This window comes from Pholis gunnellus, assembly GCF_910591455.1.
Source record: "Pholis gunnellus genome assembly, chromosome: 6".
NCBI lineage: Eukaryota > Metazoa > Chordata > Actinopteri > Perciformes > Pholidae > Pholis > Pholis gunnellus.
The window spans coordinates 2,165,692-2,184,070 of record NC_136532.1 but is presented as its reverse complement, the minus strand read 5'-3'; the positions used below and the strand labels follow the sequence as shown (position 1 = coordinate 2,184,070).

Here is an 18,379-nt window from a genome sequence, read left to right as displayed (position 1 = left end):
CAATATATACAGTACAGTACAATAAAATAACAGCAGTTATTGAATTTGAAGAAATTGAATAATAAAAAATAAAAATGCAAAAAAATGCACAGTATTATGCAATGAATTAGAATAGTATTAAATTAACATCTAGGTAAACTAAACAAACTAAACAGTAGTGCAGGGATCACCAACAGCAGCAACAACCGTGTAGCGGTGTTGTAGTCATTTGAAGGATGATTTGGCCAGAGAGGATGTATTATAGAGTCTTATAGCAGAGGGCAGGAATGCTCTCCTGTATCTGTCCTTGTGACAGCGGAGCTGGATCAGTCTGTTGGAGAAAGTGCTCCGCTGTCCCTGCAGTAGGTGGTGGAGAGGGCGGTCCGGGTTATCCAATATGGAGAATAGTTTCTCCACCACCTGTTCCAGATTGTCTTGTTTGCAGCCAATGATGGAGCCGGCCTTCTTAACCAGTTTGTTAAGTCTGTTAGTATTGGTATTTTTAATCAATCAAAGGATCTGAATTGCTGCTTGCTTGTTTCCCCTCCTTGTGTGTAATTACGGCAAGTTTGGCTGTGTCCCATTCTACTTAATGGGGTGAGGAGGCTGCAAAGAGTTTGCTAATTTGTTGTGTTTGTGATTTATCAGATGATTCAGTGAATTATTCACATTCTGGTCGATGACCCTTGACCCCAGGAAGTCAGAAAGGTCAGGGACGTGATTGGATTTCAGTAAAACCTGAGTAAAAGTTACTTTGAGTAAATGTTTGTTGTTTTACCTTCTCAATATTTGCCTGTTTTACGTATTAGCTAAAGGGGACATTTCATGAAAAACTCCCTTCTTCAGCACTTCAGTAGTGATTCAACAAGACGTTGAGATTTGTCTCCCCTTACTTCATCCCATGCAAGGACATTCAGTCAGGAACACTCTCGTTATAGATTTTAACCATTTATTGCAACAAATGGAATACAGTTAAACTTGGCGATAATGGCTCCGCTCTTTGAATGCTCCCCGGATTAGCCAGCAGCTACTGAGCTAAGACCGGGAGCACGAGCAATAACCCCCCTGGGTTTACAGGACAGAGGTACATTTTTTAAATACATTTCAAACATTTGCCAGAAGATAAACTAACAAAGAGGTGGAGGCTGGGGTGGAGGAGGCGAAGCTTCGCCAACAGTGTGGTCTGTAGCAGCGTAGATGTAGAATGAATCAGTGAGAAGGAAGCCATATTTAAATAAACCTCCGTGATGTGAGAGTGGGCTGTGATTGGTGCGTGGCCGATCGGAAGCTATGATTCAATCGGCTGGCTGTCAGCTGGTTACAGCTGGGGCGTATAACTTCCGTGTCCTGCATGAATTTATGCTAGCTTCATTTAGAATATACCGAGTATCTCCACCCACCTCTGATAAAGGTGCACCATGTTCGCCTCACAAGCCAAACAGAGCACACTGGGCTTTAAACTCATCTATTTCAATCTGCTTTTAACTGTACGTTAGTTATGTATGTTATTATTTCTCACTGTTATGCCATCTCTTTTGTTTGTATTGTAATTGCTTTTATTGTTTCTTGCATGTAAAGGGCCTTTGAGTACCTTTTAAAGCGATATACAAATATTATTATATTGGACAACTTCAGGATTCTGATAACAACAAATCTCCGTTCTCAAAGCGCCCTGGTTGTCCTGAAAAGGAAAATGTGCAATATCCATATTCAAAGAGACATTGAGAGGCTAATAACAGGCGTAAGAGTGGGACACATGTACACAGGTTTTGTTTGCCTTTTTCTCCCACCTATTTATGAATGTCACATTTCATCCTTCATATGTCGATAGACACAAGATCAAAACAGAATGCAGCAACAGCAAAAAATTAAAAAAATATATTCCTACCATCCGGCACAAAATTATAAACGCATAAACAATGTAATTTAATACATACAATATTAATATTGACAATTAATAATGAGAAAATAAAATATGAAATTAAGGGGAAACATAAGGGAAAAATAAAAACCAAGACAATAAAGTTTTCTCAACAGTCCAGAGATAATTAATAACACTAAGGGGGAAATCCTACAAATGTAATGATTTGCTTGTCCCTTAAATATAATTAAAAAAAAAAAAGTGAAACAAGTATGACGGAATTAATCTTCAAAGTCATCTCAGCTGAAGATTTTTTTAAATATGAGCGAGAAAGGGGGCCTCCAGTTCAAATCCTCATAAATACAATATGTCATAACTGAGATTAAGTTCGTGTGGGGGACGATGGTGCATAGTTGGTGTACAGTAAATCCTGCTGCCGCGTGGAGATGTTCAGTTTACGCACCGTGGCGGTGTTTACCACATTTCTGCAGGATGCTTTGCTAGGTGTTGCCACTTCCAGCAAATACGAGCCACCGTCTCCCAAAGAAGGGAAACAGGAAACACGGGTTTTCCGTGATCGCCGTGCTGTCGTAGCGGCGGCGCGAGCCACACAGTGGACGGACCTCCCTCTTTCTGCCCGCTGGCTCTAGTAGGCTGGTCCGCCCGGAGGAGCACCAGCACAGGCTGCAACGAGGGCGGAGCTGGAGGCCTGGGCTGTCACCAAAGAGATATGTTTCATTTCAAAAACTAGCCACAAAACGAGAACTACTGACTGAATCCACCCGGCTTCTTTTTTATTTTTTGGGGAGTTTTAACCGCGACGACAAAAGGCGCCTGTTCGGCCGACTGGAGGAGACAGCAGGATGCCGGTGAAAGGCGGAGGAAGACTGGCCTCTTACCCGAGCAAGGGCGAAAATGTCGGAGTAAGTAAGTGGCGCTGTGGCACACACTGCGTTTGACGTGTGTGTGAAGTTACGTTTGGTAACAGTTGTTAACTTCGACAAACCGTGAGCATGTTTTTCTTTTGTTGTTTTTTTTGTCGAATGGTTCTACTGTCCAAGTTAAGTGTGCGCGTGCGTGTCTTTTTAAAAACCTGCCGAAAGTGAGCGCGAGCATTCGTTCGGGCTGCTGTGAGGTGCACGCTGGCGGGCCAATAGACGGCTCGGCAGCTACACCTGTTGTGCTTCAGGAGAGCCAATACAAAGAGCCCCGTTACGTAATATTTACTCTGCTGGCGGGTTCCAGTTGTTTATCAGCACCGTAACCCGAGGAAGCGGCTAGAACTTTAGCCTCAATCCAATGCTTAGACTTCACTCTGACATCCTACAGGGAAGTGATCGTAATCCGGTCCAGATTGACATGTTTGATTTGAATGGGGGGGGGGGGGGGATCTGGAGATTAGAACGTCACTGGATGTAATCAGTAGACCAGAAGAGGGAAAGTGAACAACAATGACTACACTGTTGTGCTGTCTTTGAGAGGAAGGCACCCCAACCTGTGTGTGTGTGTGTGTGTGTGTGTGTGTGTGTGTGTGTGTGCGCGCATGTATGTGCGTGTGTGCATGTGCAAAAATGTGTCAAAGTGAGGAGGTGCATAATTGTATTATCTGCGTGTGTGTGTGTGTGTGTGTGTGTGTGAAATCACAGCGTAAGAAAGATGCCATAACCATACACAGGACAGATAACTCACATTTACCCTGTTGCCTCACCAGTGCCATGAACTTCAAAAACTATAGTTGTAGACTCCCAGAAGACAGGTGCGTTTGCTTGTACAGAAAACCGCAGTTGAGAAACTACGTTTTAAATAGTTAATTCTTTGCTTGTGAAATATTGTATGAGGTTTTACAGCGAAAATTTTGAGCGTTGAAGTGGCTGAAGTGTCGGTTACAGATGTACCGAACGGGTTTGAGGTTTCATATGAAGATGGAAGTATATACAGTAAAAGGAGTGGAAGTGTCATTGGGCATGTGAGTGATGAAAGCTGTTGAATTAGCAATTGAAATGTAGGCCCTGGAGATAGTTGTAAGTTTGTGCGCTGTAAGCAGTGAAGTGTTAGTTGCTTGACAGTATCAGAAATGTCAGCTGAACTGTTGGACCTGAAAGGAGTTGAACTAAATTTAAGAGTGAAAAAAATGCAAGCAGTTGCACTCTCAGGTGACACATGATTAAGTGAAAGCAGTTGAAGTGTCAGTTCTACCTTTTTTTTTATAAATATATGTTTCCTATACATTTGTATCCCAGGAAAACGCAGAGATTTGCTGATTGTGTGAACAGTGGAAAGTAAACAAAGAGTTTGTCGAGTTTGAATGAAGTGTTTTGAGGTGAAATCTCTGTTGTCTGACTGGAGTCTTGTGGCTTTGAGGAGAGCATATTCATTGTGTGTTTTGTTTGTGAATACATTTTAACAATTGTCCAAATCCCGGTGGATTTCTTGTAATTATACATTCGCTTCAACCCTTAGCATGTCCACATGGGTGTCGTGTTTCCATCACTGTCGATCAGAGCCGGAGCCAGTAAATACCCATGACCACTGCAGAGTCATTTGTTTCCAGTGTGAAGGGGCTTATGTGAAAAAAGTCCCTTGCATTTTCAGTTGAAGCGGGAGCTCAAATATAGTAGAAATGTCAGTTAAAGTGCAGGAGATGAGCCCCCGGGAATACAGTGAGTGTCTTCTGTCGATCTGAGCAAGTAAAGATAAAGTTTTATTCCTTTTGAATGACTGTCTGGTGAGGGAGATGCTTCATATGGAATTAAGAAAAAACTCAGCAGTGATACGTACTGAACTTAACACAAATCCACTGAATCCGTTCCTGAGCCGTGTCTCATCTCGTCAGTACACACTGTTCATTCTCACAGACAATACCTTCATGTATTATGGAACACCAAATCACGCTACAGCTGAGTCCTCTCCTTTCTAAGAGAGAGAGAGAGTCATCGTGGCCGTCCCGAGTATCGCCAGGCTTCCATCAATACTCCCATGATTCAGTGGGAGTCCGTTCATCAGCTCCATTCTGTCCTCTTACAATAGCAGAGGAGCCAGTTGAGCCGGAGTGACGTGTGCACAGCCCAACACAGCTGCTGACGGCGTACAGGGAGAGCATTCACACGCTGGCACGTGTCAGAAATAAACGGCTGGTTTATGAACACTGGTGAACACTGGTGCACTGTGTCCATGGTAACGGGGGAGTTGTCACCCAGAATGATCTGCGTGTCTCTCGGAGATAGTTGAAGTTTTCTTGGCGACATTTAACGGGACAGCAGTGTAGCCGGGGCTGCAGATTTAAAGGAAAGCATTGACGCTGATTCTACACATAAACATTAGCTCACTTGTCCCACGGCGTACCACTCAGCCCGTGAAGACAATTAATGTCTTCTGTGTTGTGCTGTTTATACTATGGCTGCTACATACATTATTTTATTTATTCCTTCTTCGTGTCATAATTTATCTTGCGACCCCCTCAGATAAATCCTGTGTCATCTTCCAGTGGTCCCAACCCCCAGTTTGGGAACCACTGTATTGGACCTTGATTTGTCAAGTGTTGAATTTGCCAGATTATGAAAATGTTAGCACAATTTATATTTTTTTTAGAGCATGTGCACCACAGGCTAAAAATTTAAAAAAGCTAATGGAATATCTGCACAGTGTTTTACTATATAAATAATACAGATAACCGTCAAAAGGATCATTAATAACAAACCGTAGAGGGCAGCAATAAAAATTTGAATCCAAAGAAGAAGGCCTCTGCGAGCCAATTTAGCTTACTTCCGGGTCTGAATCGTGCGGCCCTTCAAGACTTTCCAAATGTTGTCGGATGTGTACCGATTCATTTCACGGCCACTACTGTGTATTCCACTACTCCCGTGGACGCATGAAGAGAACTGGACCCAGCATCGGACAACACGAGCTGTCAAAGTTTCCTCAAACCTGCAGTCATTATTTACTCATGTTGTACTTTACTTTTATATTCTATTGAGAATTGAGGACACAAGTCTGACTTCGAGGATTTTCCTTTTTATTGAAATAAAAATGGCCTCAAATTGTGCAACAATCAGATCAGATAAATGACAGCAATAGCCCATAGACTGTGCCCATAGATGTGCTCATATTTAGGCCTATAAACAAATGAATAAATAAATAGACTGTAGCTTATGCCAACTTTTGAAAAAGAAGACCTGGCTTTGTTGTGACTGTCTATCGATCTCTGCGATTCATTGGCCGTGACGACACTCTACACAGAGCGCTATCGTCTGAGAATAACTCTTAATAATTAATGTTGATGCATTATAGATAGTGTGAGATTACTATTCTATTATTATTATATGCTATTTTTGGGCCAGGCTATATTAGGCTATGATATTGCCTCTGAAATTTAGATTATATACTAAAATAAAAATCTTATTTTTTCCTTTATTGCATTTCAATACTCTATCTATTGTAATATAAATAGGTTTACTTACAATTGATTCATATTCCTTATCTTCTTACCTTTCAAGGAGACCAGAGCAATTCATATGAGCCTTATGCTTGAGGAGCTGATTCATTTCATTGGTCTAGGATTTAACATATAACTACAAAAACACAATGTGGTAATCTACCTGGCGTGTGTGACTCTGACTAAGTTCTGCGTTGCGATCTAAAAGACGGCCGGTTTGTGTTGATGGTCTGGAGATAAGAAACCTTCAGCGTGAGGTGTTGTGAGGACTCTGATCTTCGGCCTGCTGACACTCGTCGGTGCCAGTTGTTCTCACTCAGGTTATTTCAAGCATGGTTGGTTTTTGCAAGCGCAATCAGGTCTGTCAACATTACAACAGTGCTTTGGAGAAATTAGAGTGTGCAAGCAGGACGGCTCAGACGAGTCGTGCGCTGTCAGTGTTATTATGTTTAGGCCGATACTTCTAGGCTTCAGTGCAGAGCCACAGCACAGCTGAGCCTTTACTTTACTCAAGTTCACTCACCTCCCGCTCTCCAAGATTAGCCTGTTTATGCTTTTGTTTTTGTTTTTTAACCTGGGAAAACCAATTGATACTAGGCAATATAATTATTTATATATAATTCAAGTTTAACTTTCTGTTTATTTTTTTTCTGGTGTGTCATGTTCAGGGTTAGTAAACAGTGCAAATGTTCCTCTGGTTAACTCTCAAACCAGAGTTGCTGACTTTTGGAACAGTGCTGATGGTTTTGATGAGTTTTATTTTCTTTCTGTTGAGTTTGAATCAAAGTACGTTTTTGCAATACAGAAATTCATTTTTTTCTGTCAAAGGAGTCTGTCTTCTGAGAGTCTGTGAATTCAGGATTTATTTTGACCAAACCAGAGTTGTTGTTTGTGCGGAAACAGTGGAAGGACTTACCAAGCAGGTTTTGTTGTATTCTGTTTCTGTTAAGTTTTACTGAAGTGTGCTTTGTTGATCAGCGAGATAATATCCCTGTTGTCTGACTGGAGTCTGGTGGCTCTGGGGAGAGCATATTGATTGTATGTTTTGTATGTTCAAAAAAATGATTCCTGTTGACGTTATTTTTTATAAATTCACTTCAACACCAAACATAGCGTCTTTCCAGAAAAGGGGCAGAAGTTACCGGGTCCACCCGGGTGTCATGTCTCCGTCACTGCCAATCGGAGCTGGAGCCGATAACTACCGGAGACTACTGCAGAGTTAACTGTTCTTGGAACTAATGTTGATTGTAACCTTTCCCACTAAAGACAAAAGCCAGATGTTTGTGAGTTTCTTGTCCAGTGGGAAAAGGGCTTTACAGTCGCCCATGTATCATTACCCACCATTTCACCTGAATCAGCATTTTTTTTTTTTTTTTTTTTGCATTATCTGCATAAAATGTAAGGCAAATTATCAATGCCAACAGATATAGACATCTGTTAACATGTGATCTGTTTTAGGAGCTCTAATCGCTGCTCCCTCTTGTGTGTTGATCTTCTTGAGTCTTCTATGGAGGCCAAGTATTAACTAAATAAAATGCACTCGCCTGCATGACACACATCCAATGTCATCAAGAAACTGACTGTCAGGAGTTATGGAAACATTTTTTGAAAAACAAGTTAGATAATGAGGATTGTTTACATTGTGATCTGTACCATCCTGGTAAGTAGTACTGGGTCATTTTTCACATCTATTTACCTGCTGATTCCAACTCTTGGATTCAGAAAGGTATTAGTAAAGACCAATACAACACCAAGGCGAGAAACTTTGTCACTTAAATAGCCCTGTTCTCTGAATCTCAGAGAACTGATTGAGGACTTTGCCTGTGTGGATACGCTCCTTAAAAGCTTCAAGACGTTCCAGATATTCCCTGCTGCTGGGAGCAGCTGACTGATAAGATTCCCGAGTGTGTCTTTGTATCTCCTTCTCCATGTGTCAGTGGGTTGTGTTTACTGGTACTGCCCTGTGGCTGGGGAATAGGTTCAGAGGCCAAGGGCGTGGTGCACTGCTTGAAACCCGTGCTAACATCGGGGAAGACCACATTTGGTGCAGCGCTGCTCTCTTACTGGTCTGCGCATGCATGCAGCAAAGCAAAGCAACGCCTGGTGTCATAATAGTAGAAAATTAGCACACTGTCTATGCACAGTAGATTAAATAGAGTAGACTAGAACAAAGTTATTCTCTGGGGATGCACTTAATAAGACAAACCATGGCAACCCAAATAACAATGGGCCTTATCTATAAATCATGTGAGGAGCGAATGTCTGCACAAATGGACGTTACGGACTCACAATTTCAGAGATTAAAGTTTTTATGAGAAAAAAACGTTACATTTCTGAGGTCAAGGTGCCACATTTTTGAGATTATAAAGTCATGGCAGAGATAACGTTGCCAGAACAGGTAACAAATAGGCTCAGTGGAGAATGACAAGCTAACATGCTAACCAATGTGTTTTTGTGTTCATACCTTAGCTAGGCCAGAGATTTTCGCTTAAAACAGATAGTTGTATACTAGATAGGTGATACTTTGTTCTCTGTGAAGTTTGATGGAGGTGATGTCATTTCACCCCAGTGCGTTTTATTTGGAGAGAGCACTGTGCCAGGCTATGTTTAATATAGCCTGTTAAACGCTACATTGATTGGCGTCACATGGTAAACTCTGGGCAATTTGGCCTTGTGTTGCTCTGATTAATTTAGCATGCAGCAAACACACCAGTCCCAGTTTTGTTTAGTTGAAAACTCAACCCCTCACATTTGCTCCTGGTGTTCTTTACCACTGTTTTTGAAGAAGGGAATAACGTTCAGTTGAATATCTAACTTATGTCGATTTGAAGAGTAGTTCATGTGGATTTGTAAAAGTAACAGATACATATTTGGAGTCGTAACTGATGAATATTTGTAAAAGTAAACTTTTAAAGTGTTAAATTTGAGAATGGAATTTGGTGTGTTGGTGGGTCGTAGAATGAGTGTTTTGTCGGGCTACATTCCAGACCAAAATCAGATTGTCTCAACTGGAATTGCAGTGGATTCACTCATATAGAAGTGAACAAGAGATTGTCGTGTAATGTGTGAACGCTAAATCCGGCAGTTGACCAACTGTGAACTGTCTTGACACAAGGCAAATGTGATAATTGGAAAATCACTGTTTTACAATAGCCTGCTTTGTTGGCATAGAAACTGCTCCACAAAAATGGTACAGAAGGGTTTATATTGAGCCGTGAGACGAGAGTGGATGGTACAGATATGTTCCCTTGAATTAACTGAACTAAGGGAGTTCAGTTCTGAGAAATTAGCAGTGCCACCTAGTAAAAAGAAATAGTCTTGTCTGTGCAAGTCCACATTCCTTTTTTTTTACCTCTCTGTGATGGAAAATGTAAGGATTGTCACTATAATACATTTCTAGAATCCCATTCCTAGAAATCATAAATTACACAGTTCATGTCCGTATAGCCACAAGTGTGATGTAAGTTTAATTTTCTACGCCAGTGTAAGTGACTCTTTAACACGAGGCTGTCGGCAGCCAATCAGGAGAGGTGCTTCACGGTGCATTAGGGTGTTACACTGACCTGTGACCAGTACGCGCCATTTTTTAATGTAGACTAAATCCCAGAAAGCTTTCATGGTAGCAGAGCTTGAATGTTGTTAGCCTCTGAGAGTTGCAGCTTGACTTGATGAGTCCTTGTGGGACGGCGGTGGCGTGCTTGTCCTCAGCTGATGAGCCGGCATTACCTCTGCTGACTGGGAGTGACATGCTCGTCTCATGCAGCTTCATGACGTGCCGCTTAGCGTAGTCTACCTCAGCTCTTCTTCGTCACTGCAAGTCATAATTACCCACACATACACACACATCCCGGTATTTCTATAATTGTGAGGACCATCATTGACATTTGGCATTCCCTAGTCCCTTACCCTAACCTTAACTATCCCAACTAAATGGCTGACCCGAACCCTTACCCACACCCTAAGCTAAACCTCACTGTAACCTGAACATCAAAACCAAGTCTTAATCCCCTTCGTGCCTTTGAAGAAGTGAGCACTGGCCAAAATGTCCCCACTTTCCAAAAATGTCCTGACTGTGCGGTTAAAAAACTGCAGTCCTCACTATGTAGCAAGTAAAAGGAAAATACACACACACACACACATCCTCATACCTCTGGTGCCCTGTACTCCAGTGTTATGGAAGTGTTGCCCCATTAATGCAATGGATAACGCTTCTTTTCTTCAGCATTCCAACCCAACCCCTCAGCCCGCTTACATCAGTTCACATACTAAAAATATCATTTTTGAGGAGGTTTGTGTCTTGTCTTTAGAGGTCAAAGCGTATCTTTGCTCACTGAAGTCTGGTTCAAGGAGACGAGATCTGAGATAGTGTTCTTTGGGGAGCTGGATGTTTTCACTTTGAAGTTCAAATCCCTCCCAATGGAACGCTCCCGAGAGTTAGTATCACCTTTGACAAATACTATGTGAGCTCACCAATGCAGACACAGTGTGTGATTGTAGTATTGTTGCTCTTGTTACGTTGGCGTGGACATTTGAATGTGGTGCGACACAGCATTTTCCTGTGTGTCTGAGAGTAGGCTACAGGTCAGTAGTGTGAGTGTGTGTGCGTGCACGCGTGTTCCACCACTGGTTGTTGTTTCCTCTCCACGAACACAACTGAGAAGACGTTTATCTGTGGAATTACAGGAAGAGGGAGTGACAGTTTACAGTCTGCTTCCTGCAGAATAAGCCTCTTTTCCTCTGCGTTTCCACCTCGCCCCAACCCCCCCGAGTCCCGAGGTCAAGACCAGAATACAACCGCTGCTTGGACCAAAGACGTACTTGGCAGGGCTCACTGTGTCCTCAGGCCCTCGTTCATCAAATGTGTAACATCAGATATGATCTCTGTGATCGTCTTCATCAGCAGTGGAATGTCCACACACAGATGTGTTTTGGCCTCTCAAAGGCCTACTTCATGCCGGCCCATCCCTCTGGTGAATCCTGCGGTCGCAGCAGATTCTGTACTATGTGTGCAACCCTCCCTTTAAACAGGACTCACCACACCTGCATAAATTGCCGGCTGTGTGTCATATGTAAATAAGAGACCGGTGAATCATGCTCTATGTTTTCCCGGCTCATCTTGTTTAGAATTGCTAATCAGCAGTCTAAATACAAGAGTACAGCTTCCGAGGTAACACACGCACAACACTGTACAGTTCACATGCTTTAAAGTTCCTTTGTACTATCCGTTGTCATTATTGTTTTTATATTGGACTAGGTCATGTATGGGGTTAATGTAGGTACAGCTACTTGATGATGATACATTGGTCCATATTCCTCTTTTAATATGAACACATAACACGAACAAACGTTTGTGACGAAGATAAGAGATGAAGCGCATGCTAGTGTGCTATTTATAGATTTCTTCTCGGCTTTTAACACTATCCAGCCACGTTTATCAGCACAAAAGCGAATTAATCTTTTTTTAAATTGGATTTCTACCCTCTGCAAATTGAGACATGTTTCTCCCATTACTGGGGCCTCAACTCACTTAAAGAACTGACAAATACACTTTCCCAGTTTTAATCCCACGTCCCTGTGTTAATTGTATCACTTGTTATATGCCAAACATATAAAAAAAAATCTTTATTTTTATTTTTACTTCAAATCCCTGTTTTTTTTCTTTTCTCTTCCTGTAAGACACTTTCAAATGTTTGAGGACTCATCCTGCGCTAAGGGGCGTTAACGGAAAAATCCACCCAATCAAATGAGTCTTTGTGCGACGAGCTGCCCCATCCGTCCTATGAAAGCGCAATTCAGATGGAGACTCACTCACACGGACAAAGAACTTTTTTTTTCTCAGGACACATCTCTCCAACCACGTTTCTGAATCTGCAATGCGTTGTTTTGCAGTGGTCCGTTACACCACTACTAACACTACTAAAAGAGCACATGGATTGTAGTTCAGGTAAAAGGCAGCCTTCAACATTAGCACGAAAGTAGTAGTCGTAGTATCTCGTGTGCACCAACCTACAGAGTATTAATATCAGTCGAAGTGGTTCTGAAGTCCTGTTTTGGTAAGCTGACTTTGAAAATGAATTGAAATGTCAAGATGTTGACAAATGTCAACGTAACATGTCAGCAGCTGTCCTATGTTTTCCCAGCAGCCATATTTCACACTTTGTGTTTTTTCAGTTCACAGACTTGAAAGCGGCGCAGAAATCAAAGTCGTTCTGTCGTGACCGGGATGTTAATCAGAGAAACGAAACGCTGTAATCACTGAGAAATAACAGGAAGGACGCTCCAGAGTGTGTGTGTGTGTGAGTGAGTGTGTGTGAGATATAATCAGTGTAATCTCCAAAAATGCCCTCTCAGACAGCCCCCTGCCACAAACAGATGAAACATAAAGATGATAGAAGACACAGATGGATTTTGAACAGAACCTGCTGGCATAATATGATTCCATCATTTAAAACACATATTTAAAGGAAGCAGAGAGCGTCCACTGCCCCACAGCAGGCCGGTGTGATCGCATTAGTGTGTGACAGAGGGAAGCTGCTCTGAGATCAGAAACAGAACAATGAGAAGACTCACTTCTGCTTTTGGGAAACAGAGCGCTAATTTTATTGTCAAGTCAATTTTATTACTACAGTCCAATATCGCAAATGTGCCTCATGCTTTACAGTGTGTGCAGCACATGACACTCTCTGTCCTCAGACCCTTGATCCAGATAAGGAAAAACTCCCCCAAAAATGTAGTAGGGTTACAGTATGGAAACTCAAGTTGCAAGAACTGCCGGAAAACCTTTACTTTCTTATTTATGTGAATATTGAAATCAAAGATTATCCAGATCTCACCAGAGTAAGAACCAAGTGGTTTTATATAAGAGTTGAATTCAATATCATGTTAGGAGGTTGAATGAAAAATACGTCTCCACCTCGTTTAGAAAAAACATGTTTGAGGGTCTAGTGTGGGGCAGCATTTGTCATCACTTGTCAGCCAATTTGTAGAGCTGCCAGTAGATGACATATTAAACGTCTTACATTATTATTTTTGAAAAATCCTGGTGGCTTGTGCACGCAACGGTGTGGGGGGTACAAACGTGATTACCTCAGGTAATTAGTGTTGTAAGACGTTTTGACATGACAGTGTCATGAGTGGCTTATATATGCAGCAACATCACATCCCCGCTATTTTCATGTGTCCTAATGAGTTAGCAGGAAGTAAAGAAAGGAATGAATATGTGAGTGAAATAGATTTTGCTGCTGTACTGATGAGCCCCCGCCCCCTGGGCCTCCACTGCTGGCTGTCGCACGCACGCACGCACGCACGCACGCACGCACGCACGCACGCACGCACGCACGCACGCACGCACGCACGCACGCAGATCTGCAGGTGCAGTGAGAGGGGGGTGTATAAATAGCAGCAGTATCATTTATCATGATGAAGACACTGGAGCTTCCTCAGTGTCAGTCAGCTAGCTGCTCTCAGACCTGTCACTGGGCTTGCGACTGCTGCAGTCATTTACTACCGTCCACCTCTTTACTGCCATTAGGGAGCACCTTGAGCTGTTCTTAGGAAAGTGGAACTAAATCTGTATTATAAGGAAATCACTGGCCAGTTAATCTCATTTCCCGTGCAAGCCGTGCTTGATTTGTAGTGCTCAGGGAGGGCCACACTATAAAGATTTAACAGTCAGTCTTGAAAATATGAATAAATATTGCAGAGTAATTGACTGTTAACTGACATTATGTTGATCCATTGAATTGCTGTTTACTCTTAAATCTACTGCGAGGAACTTTTATTTTGTGTTGATTTTGGCGGCCCCTGTGGACGAAGGCGGTAGTGTTTCCGAGCACCAGCACAAGAGTAACTATTTAGATCAGGGGTATTCAATTAAAATTCTTGGTTAAAGACTCTGGTCTCTCTGAACACTTTTCTCTTTTTGGAGAACGTCATGTGAAATAACTTCCCTGACTCACGTAATTATTCTCCTATTCATCGTTCTCCTTGTCTCTCCCGTCTGTGTGTACATCTCACTCGAATCAGGAAACCTGTCAGAATACCCAGTATATATTTGATTGGCTGAGCTGCATCACGTGATGTGATTTGCACCGCTGAACAAGTGCCGTAAAGGCTGAAAAAGCTGCGCTGGTTAAAATAGAAGCGCTCCGTCAAAATGTAATAATTCTCAATTATCTATCGGTTTTAGGTCCTGGGTCCGGATACAACAGCGTATGGGTCCGGATCTGGACCGCGGTCCGCCTATTGGTGACCCCTGATTTAGATCTTGAACAAACAAATTCAAAAGGGTTTCATCAATAAGGTTTATTGATTTATAAGGTTTATTGACAGGTGTATTGATTGAAACTGAACAAATTGGAGAGACACGTTTTAGTATTGTATTGTATGTAAATGATGCGGGTCTACACACCACATGATGGACAGAGTTCTACTGTGTGTCTGCAGCTGTAGCTCCTGATGCAGACGCCACAGAGCTCGTTGGCCTAGTCTAGCTTACCAAGTTTTTTTTTGTTGTTTATGTTTTGCCTTTTGTTCAGTCCCCCCCCCCATCTAAATATTAAGCAGGTCAGATGTCGGCATAATGAAGGGCAGAATGAATGAGAACACTAAACAATAACGAGCTGTATTTGGAGTCGAGACAGTAGTGTTTTAAAGAAGCTCTTTGTCCAAACACTACTCCACCATGAGACACAGACGGAGCTGTGAAGGGGGACACACTCAGTCCTCATTGGTGGAGTGCTCTGAGCCAACACAGTGAAGAACAGTACAGATGTACTGTAATGTCATCTCTCCACCCACATGTCCTGTTATCTCCTCCACACTGCAAACTAAAGGCCCAAATGCACTGAAAGCGTCTGACGTAGTCATTTTGAAGTTCACCTGTTGTTTTTAAATGACCCAACACGCACCAAAAAACCTTCAGTTGACACGTCTTCATTGGAGCGTCTAATGAGGACCCAGCGACAAAAGCAGTATTTTTTTCTGCAGCCTGAACGTGTTTGGAGAGAACTAAAAGGAATTTAAAATAAACTAGTTCTTCTTCTCCAGTGGACAATATGTTATTAAAGAAATATATTTGTAATTAATAATAATACGATTGTGGCTTTCACTAGGTAAAATACAAAAATGAAAAGGTCACATTGCCATCACTACCACACGTAGAGTCAGTTTGTGACACAATGGCGGTTTGTGAGGCTTCACTCTGTCACGCCACTGTACAACAGCGAGTGTCTTTGTAGTCCCAAGAACTCCAACAGAGTGATGTGCTTCCATCTAGCGAATCGCATGGCACCAATTTCACATTATCTCGTTAAACTTTTTTTTATCTATCGCTTTCAGCGCCTCTGCGCCTTGAGGCCGAGTTGGGTTTTCAGTCTGCGGTGTTTTCATGGTTTCTGAGTGTGCTGTTGATGGACACTGCTCTCCAACAACACACTGCACAGAGAACACGGAGGAGCTTCTGACAGCCGGACCATGTTGTAACAAAGAGACGTGGTGGAATAGCTCCAGAGACTCTGCAGTGAATGATAAATAAGTATTAAATCTGTCTGTTTGCGAAGGTGACATTCTAAAGTTGCAGTTTGTTTGTACTTCAGAGTATTAGTTGTTTTCATTTGTTGCAGTATGTGGTGAGCCATGACTTTCACTATCCGTGTATGTGTGCACACTAATCCTTTACCAAGTCTTTTTTTCTCATATCTTTTAAAGTCGATACCTATTTTCCACTGCTGCTATACTATAAGGCCTTTGAAGTCTTAGTGCATGCTTTAGTCATTTACCATTTTCCAAAGCACAGTATTGATTTGTTAAATTTTGAATATGTCGGCCATTGTTTTCTGCTCATTTCAGCGTGATGTATAATTAGCAACACGTTTTTTAAACTACGATTTGAGTCCTAACCTCACTTGAGCTGTTTATTCTCATGATTGTTTATTCTCATGATTACCTACCAAAGAGCTCCTCATTGTCAGTGTTTTGGTTCATTTTGTTTCATGAAATCTTGAGTAAAGAAGTAAAAATGAAACGCCGAAGTAGTGTTGGGCGTTATGACCAAAAATGTATATCACGGTATTTTGCCTAACTTTGGCGGTACCATGGTACCGCCAAAGGTATCACGGTATTCTTTTCGAACTCATACACCTCACCATGAGTTCAAGTGTGTGAAAAAGAAATACTTTGATCTCAATGTTTTCAAAGCGTGGTTTGGGAATGCAGTCTTTTAAGCAATTTCAATTGGTAAAATCGACCACAGATATTTAACTTTCACATATGGATTCTCATGAGATCTACCCTATGATGTCCTTCATTGTCTCTCCTCCCTGTGTCACGGTGTGGGTACAGCTCACCGGAGTAAGGAAACGTATCAAAATACCCTTATCTGATTGGCTAAACTGCATCACGTGACGTGATTGGCCTGTGTTTTTCCTGCGCCGCTGAACAAGTGCCGTAAATGCTGGAAAGGAGCGTGAATAACTCCGCTGCTTTAAGGCAAAGGCCCGCGACCCACTGAAAACGGGTTCGCGACTACCCACCAGTTGAGAATCTGTTCTCCAGGATCGTGACGAGCGGCGAACAGCTGTTTGTGTGGTGTGTCGTCCGTCTCTTCCGGTTTCCTTCACCTACATTCCCCTGGGTCCTAAGCCCCTCCAAGTACAGCTTCATATCACCCTCTACGTACCAACATACATTTATAACAAATACCACACATATTACACGTAATCAGCGTTGCATATGTGTCAAACTCTATCGGTGCATCTCCGGTCTGTCTATGTTTATCCTGCATCGCTGTTCTGTAATGTAATGTAACGTTACTGGAGGACGGAGCCTCTCCCAGCTGTTAGCAGACTGTTGTGTTAGCAGGCGAGTGAGCTGTACCCAGCATGCAGTTCGGCGGTGAAAGTTTATAAATGTACAATTATTAGTGTTACAAATTGTTTATGTGTCACAGACTGTTGTGTTGTGGTGTTTTGCTCTGTTAAAGAGCGTTAGTTGTGGGTTGTTAATTGTTATAAAGTTATAAAGTTATGACCATGACTAGGGATCTGTCTCAATACAGATAAGATAACTAGCTCCACAGCTATTGTTATCAGTGGCGAACATCATCTTTAGCAGCCTGTTGAAGATTGTCAGCAATGTTCTGGCTATGCACCGGTATGATGGCGGTATGTGGAAAATTCATATGGTACAGGAAATTGAAACCGGTATACCGTTTGAACCGGTATACCGCCCAGCAGTACGCTGAAGTATGGTTTTACATTTTGCACTACGTTGTCATCTGCAAGCCCTCATCGTTTCAACTGTTAATTGTAAAAATAAATGTTATTTCTTAACATTTCTTGCTCGAGCGATTGCCTCACTCAACCAAGTTGTCTCAAGTCTTCCTGTCTGCTGAGCTGAATGGAAAGTAGGAGCAACACATTCAGAAATCTACGGTCAGCAGAAATGTAAAATGCCAAAATCAGATAGATTGATTTGAGAGACCTGCTCGTATATTTACCAACACATCCATGCGTGTTTGTACCGTCGCAGGACAAAGCTGCGAGAGCGAGAGCACTCGATACTTTGTGTGTGATGTGTCGGCCTCAGTGCTCCCTGGTCCCGTCGTGTTTGAACTGACCCGGTACGCGTCTGTTTCCTGCCGGCCGGATGGAACCGGTTCCCGTGACCTTGAGCACGTGACTCCGTGTTTGTGTGTCATCTACTGAACGGGCACGTTACGGACCTTGCTTGTGATTTGTCTTGCAGATAAAGCTCAACCAGCACAGCGTTTTTAATGGAGCTTTCCGTATTTCAAAGGGGAAGCCTCGCAGGGACAACCTTGACCCTCACCTTTTATTACTGCAGCCAGAACGACCCGCTCCCTGCACATCAGGCTGTGCTCCATCAGCTGTCAGGCCGGCTCAGCCTCAATGGGAGGTTCAGAGCCCGCTCAGTCCGTGCACATTTAGACAGAATTCAAACTGTGGGCAGTGAAATATTCTCTCTTTTAAAGTTAGGTATTTTATTTGTTATGTTTTTTTCCAGCCCAACGCCTCTGCTTTAATGTCAGAGAGGGATTTATTGTTCTCAGAGCTGCTCGCAGCCGCATTTCAACTTCAAAGCTCCCA

General features: G+C 42.5%; 1 protein-coding gene across 1 annotated transcript in view; it reads left to right on the top strand.

The window, feature by feature from the left end:
* Window positions 1-2,451: 2,451 nt before the first annotated feature.
* LOC306697523 (tight junction protein 2-like) overlaps window positions 2,452-18,379 on the top strand; it is a 79,002-nt gene continuing 63,074 nt past the window's right edge. The window contains exon 1 of the mRNA XM_079161493.1: window positions 2,452-2,763. Coding sequence (XP_079017619.1) covers window positions 2,704-2,763 — 60 coding nt within the window. The 5' untranslated portion in view covers window positions 2,452-2,703. The remainder of the gene's footprint in view (window positions 2,764-18,379) is intronic.